The sequence below is a fragment of the Penicillium angulare genome (genome assembly GCF_028827245.1).
Source record: "Penicillium angulare strain IBT 27051 chromosome Unknown utg000005l_segment0_segment0, whole genome shotgun sequence".
In the NCBI taxonomy this organism is placed as follows: domain Eukaryota; kingdom Fungi; phylum Ascomycota; class Eurotiomycetes; order Eurotiales; family Aspergillaceae; genus Penicillium; species Penicillium angulare.
The window spans coordinates 1,911,395-1,916,150 of NW_026623164.1; the positions used below are offsets into that span (position 1 = coordinate 1,911,395).

General features: G+C 48.4%; 1 protein-coding gene across 1 annotated transcript; it reads right to left on the reverse strand.

The window, feature by feature from the left end:
- Window positions 1-1,590: 1,590 nt before the first annotated feature.
- N7478_008061 (putative GTPase activating protein (Evi5)) lies at window positions 1,591-4,431 on the reverse strand (the record flags this gene model as incomplete). The annotated part of the gene is made up of 3 exons (XM_056924275.1): window positions 1,591-2,953; window positions 3,013-3,977; window positions 4,063-4,431. 3 exons carry the CDS (start codon window positions 4,429-4,431, stop codon window positions 1,591-1,593), a joined length of 2,697 nt encoding a protein of 898 aa, XP_056777001.1.
- Window positions 4,432-4,756: the final 325 nt, after the last annotated feature.

The window sequence follows — 4,756 nt, forward strand, 5'->3', positions numbered from 1 at the left end:
ACGAGTAGAACTGAGCACGGCTTCCGGCGTACTGATCGGCTCACTCGAATGGCGCGATCTGTGAGTGCGCAAACAGAAGAATATGCTTGATTTTAAGATAATGCAATCGATAGATGGCTGTATATATGCTCTTAAATTTCTCGTCCAAAAACAAAACCAAAGAAAGAAAAAAAAGAGAGGGACAGGTGGGGATCGAACCCACGACCGCGTGATATTGGTGTTGGAGGTGCTCCAAGATTGCAATCACGTGCGCTACCACTGTGCCACCGCCCCAGGGTGCTACACAAATTTTTTAATTTGGCTTTATGTATGAGCCGACAGCTGTCGATCACAGTATTCATAGCCACAAGAACGGCGCTCATAATAGAGACGATTTGCAGCCACCTGGGCATCGACCATAGCCTCGTCGCATAACAAAACATCACTATCCGATTTCCCATGCTGTAGTCTGGTCACTGTTCAGCAGTTGACCTTTAGATGATTATACTGTCGAATTTCAAATTTCAGAGATTTATGCTCTTGCTAGCTGGTGGATCGCGAGCTAAAATTGGAATTTCTGAGATTGGAACCCTTGACATTGTACTGAAAGGTTACCTCGAGGGATGTCAGGTTTAAGTAGAACGATACCGAGGGGGACATACTATCACGGAGCCTATCACTAAGTCCCCCCCCCCCCTTGGCTATGATTCTCACGATTTTTTCTCAAATTGAGATGGAGTACTGCTTACATACATACATGAGATTATTGTATGGCGTAGAGAGAGCTGCATACTATACATGGATATGTACTAAAGAGGGGAACCCCGTCTGGCAAATTTACAGTCTGGCCGTGTGTCAAGGACGTGCTAAATGGGATTATTCCAAGTAGCAGCCTCTGCGACTATGGCAAAAGACTTAGAATACCAGATCGAAGATCTGGTATTTGATCACGCTTTATATAGCAAGACTTCAGGTCCGTAACAAATCTTTACAACAATCCCATCCAATAACCACCATCAACCCCCAGAATCATTTATAAATAATCCCGATCCCAAATGACACAAAATAGCAGTCTTGCTACTTCCACTCTATAACCGAGACCTATTATCAAAATCTTCAGTTGCCACTCACCACTACTTCTATCCAAACTTCGCCTCCACATGGCGTTATCAATACGTTTCCAATCAACGTGTTGACAGCGGCCCCCACGACAAAGAATCCAATAGCATCCCTCGAACTGAGAGTTTCAGCGAAAAGCGAAAGTGATCTACAAGCTAGGACCAATATTGGGCAATAATGCAGTTCACTAGTAACTCACATTGAATTTCCTAAATAGGGTCTTGGTAGATCAATGGTTATTTCGGACTTGGCTTGTTTGAGGTGGTCAAATCAAATCAAGGATAAAGGAGAAAATTTCAGGACGGTAACATGGGTTTTTGTCTTTCTGGGATATCATTCAAGTACATAGAGAATTTAGAACGCAACACAACAAGACTGTCCGAATGAGTACAAGTTTCACCATGTAAACACTAACACAAGGTCCATTGCGGATTCAATTCAACGTTCAACATTCACAACTAGAGTTACAGGGTATGCGTGATCATAACAAATTCAAGGCTCTTCAACGCTTGGCGCAGCTCTTCGGCCCCATCCACTGAAAAACCCGCCTCCACCCCCTCCACTACCGAGATTCGGAGACCTAATAGGCTCAGTAGGGGCTTTAGCAATACTGTTCCTATTTGAGGAGCGACCGATGAAAGAATGCCTATTCTCCAACTTAGAAGTCACAGACTGAGAAGGGGCGCTGATCATCTTCCGAAGAGAATCAAGTTTACCCTTTACTTCTTCGAGTTCCTGCTTAGCAACTGCTTCGGCAGTCTTAGCCGCTACCAACTCTAGAAGCAATGCTTCTTCGGGGGCAGGCTTATTCTGTTCTGTAGAGAGAATGTTTTGAAGACCGAGGCTACTGGAGCGTTTGTTGTATGTAGGTGTCTTTTGAGAATTGCTGCGCGCTAGCTTTAGTTCACGGAGACCCTTCGGAGAGGCCTGGCTGGCATCAGACGCGGGGGAAACAATTTCAGGTGGGGTTCTGGGTTCGGAGGTAGTTGTCTTCAAGGATCGAAGTTCTGTGTTTTTTCTTTCGAGGCGCTGTCGCTCGCGGTATCCATCTTGAATTCGTCCACGTGCTTCCCGGAGTTGGTCCTTGAGCGATGTGTTTTCCTTCTCGTAGTCATCCATCCGCCGCGAAAGGTCCATGTATCTACCCGCCTCCAATTCGTGCATTTCCTTCCATCGGGTCATATCATGATGTAGTTGTTGCTTTGTTTGTTGGATTGACGCGTGTTTGGGCTCATTTGACGCGTATCGGGCTTGCGCTTTAGATACAAGATCCGCAGGCTGCGTTTCGGTCGGAAGTTCCTGGAGGTGATTGAGCATCTCCTTCGCCAAAGCTTGATCTTCTTCCCGCTCTTCGCGTTCCTTCTGTAGTTCCAAGCTCAAGTCTGAGTGTTGGCGTTGTAAATCGCTGAAAGCCATCAAAAGATCCTCGATTTGTGTGTGGAGATCACGGTCTTTCTGGTTTGTTGACATGCTCGACTTGATGCGAGATTTGTGACCATCCGCGTTTACATTTGCAGAAAGTTCTGTCGGCGCGGTGCTCGCGTCGGATGTGCTTTCCACTGAGTTGAGGGTGGACGCCATGCTTTGTTTCGATGCGGAGCGGCGAAGTGTGCTGGCAGGGCGGGACGGGCTTGGGTTGGGGTTCAGAGACTTGACCGAATTGTGACTGCTCGAACCAGCCCAAAGACTTCCCAAAAATCGAGATGCCGTAGCCTGCATCTTTGGGAATGAAACTCCAGTGGTAACACCTTGGGACTGGTTATAGGCGGCCTCGAGGGTTTTTAAGCTCTCTTTGGTCACAAGGGGGGTCAGCGAAACAAAGTCATTTACAAGATCGTCCGCATTGAATGCGTATCTAAAACCGTCAGTTAGTTTCAAAACCCGGTACCACATAAAGTGTTGTAAATGACTCACGTGTCCCACAAGCTGCGCGACAAAAGTAATTGCATCACATCTTCAAATTCGGCGCATGCTAAGATTCTCTTCTCATTTCGCTGCATCAGAGAAAGCGCAACGCGCATTAGAGTTTCACAAGCGCCCTCAAGGAAAATGACATCGTAAATGCGGAGCAGCATCGGTAGCGGACAAGCTGTCGCGAAAAATGATAAGAACCACTGGGATACATAGACCGGTTCCACGTTGAGCGACTCCAGGTGCTCGAACAGGACGGGTCGGTGTCGTGCCAGGAGACTCTGGAACTGATAAACGTGCAGATGAAGACCCGAGAGATCTGGCAAGTAGCACTGTCGGAGGTTGTAATGATCCATCAAGCGAACAAGTACACAGAAAGCCTCTGCATCGGACATATGCATGAGCAGAGGACCAACCACGAATCCAAGACCTTGACAATATCCAATCTTCGCATCATACAAACTGAAGCATCTCAAGACCCTAGCCAACATCTGTTGACCCTCTCCATTGGGGTCCCGGAACATCTCCACATTAGGAAAACTGCGACCAATGTCCTTTCCGATCAGGCCATCGTAGGGGCTGCTCTCGCCGGACAGTCGTTGGAATTCACCCAGCAGATTGGCATCCCGGGCGCCGGCCAAGCTGGGCCATACGACACCTCGCAGAGGTGGGGGGACACCTCCCTGAACTTTATTCGAGGTGAGGGTGGGTAATCGTTGGGCGGTTTGGGGATAATCGGCGACGAGGGCGGCCCAGAATTCCAGTTCGGTCATTGGTGGGGGTGCCAGCTGTGAGTATCGTAATTCTGCACGGGCGGGGTCATTGATAAGTCGTTTGATTTGGTGGAGCGACTGCGAACGGGATTGGCGATGTTGTAACTCGGCTTGAGCGTTGGCCAGACCAGCTTTGGGGTCATGTGCTAAAGCATTGTTCTCCTGTTCCAGCCGGGCGAGTAATAACGCAGTTGACTGTAGATTGAGAACTCTTGTCAATATACACAGGCATTTTCCAATGTTGTTGTTAGGGGAGGTTGTTTGGAAGAACGCCACTCACATCGTCTGAACCCTCTCCGCGGGGTTCCTGTTCCTCTGTTTTCACCAGATTGTCCCAGTCCACTTCATGCTCTGGTTCTTCTTCCACTTGTTCTAGCTCTGGCGATGTCGGGGTTAAAAGTTCATCTTCGGGGAGGGGGGTGCGTTGTGCGGCATCTCTGAGGGGCATGGGACCGAATGAGTCGGCGGTGTTGCGGTTGATGGGGGACTCATGGACAGATTCAACGGGTATCGGGGGAATATTGAGGGTTCGCCAGTCTGGTTGGCTATGTTCCGAACTCGACTGTTTGTCTGATAGTGAGACGGTAACCATCGAATCGTGATTTGGGGCATACGGCCCACAAGGTGAGGTGGGCTCGGAGCCAGACATGATGGGACAAGCAAGATCGGAAAGTGCACGGGGATGATAAGGGGGGAGTTTGATCAGTCGTACAGATCAATTCGACACAGCAATTTAGTGAGTTGACAGGTCGGTAATCGAGGTGATATGTAAGACCAGCTTCATTTCTGAGTGTAGACGGGGATCAGTGAGTCGAACGGGGAAAGATTTGAAGCAGATGAAGATCGAGGATGGGGCAAGTCCACAAAACACACACACAAAAACAAACTAAAATAAAAAAGCAACTACAGTGCATACATACCTCGAGGTGACCCAGCACCAGATAGAACCAACGATATTTACACGAAAGAAGCAG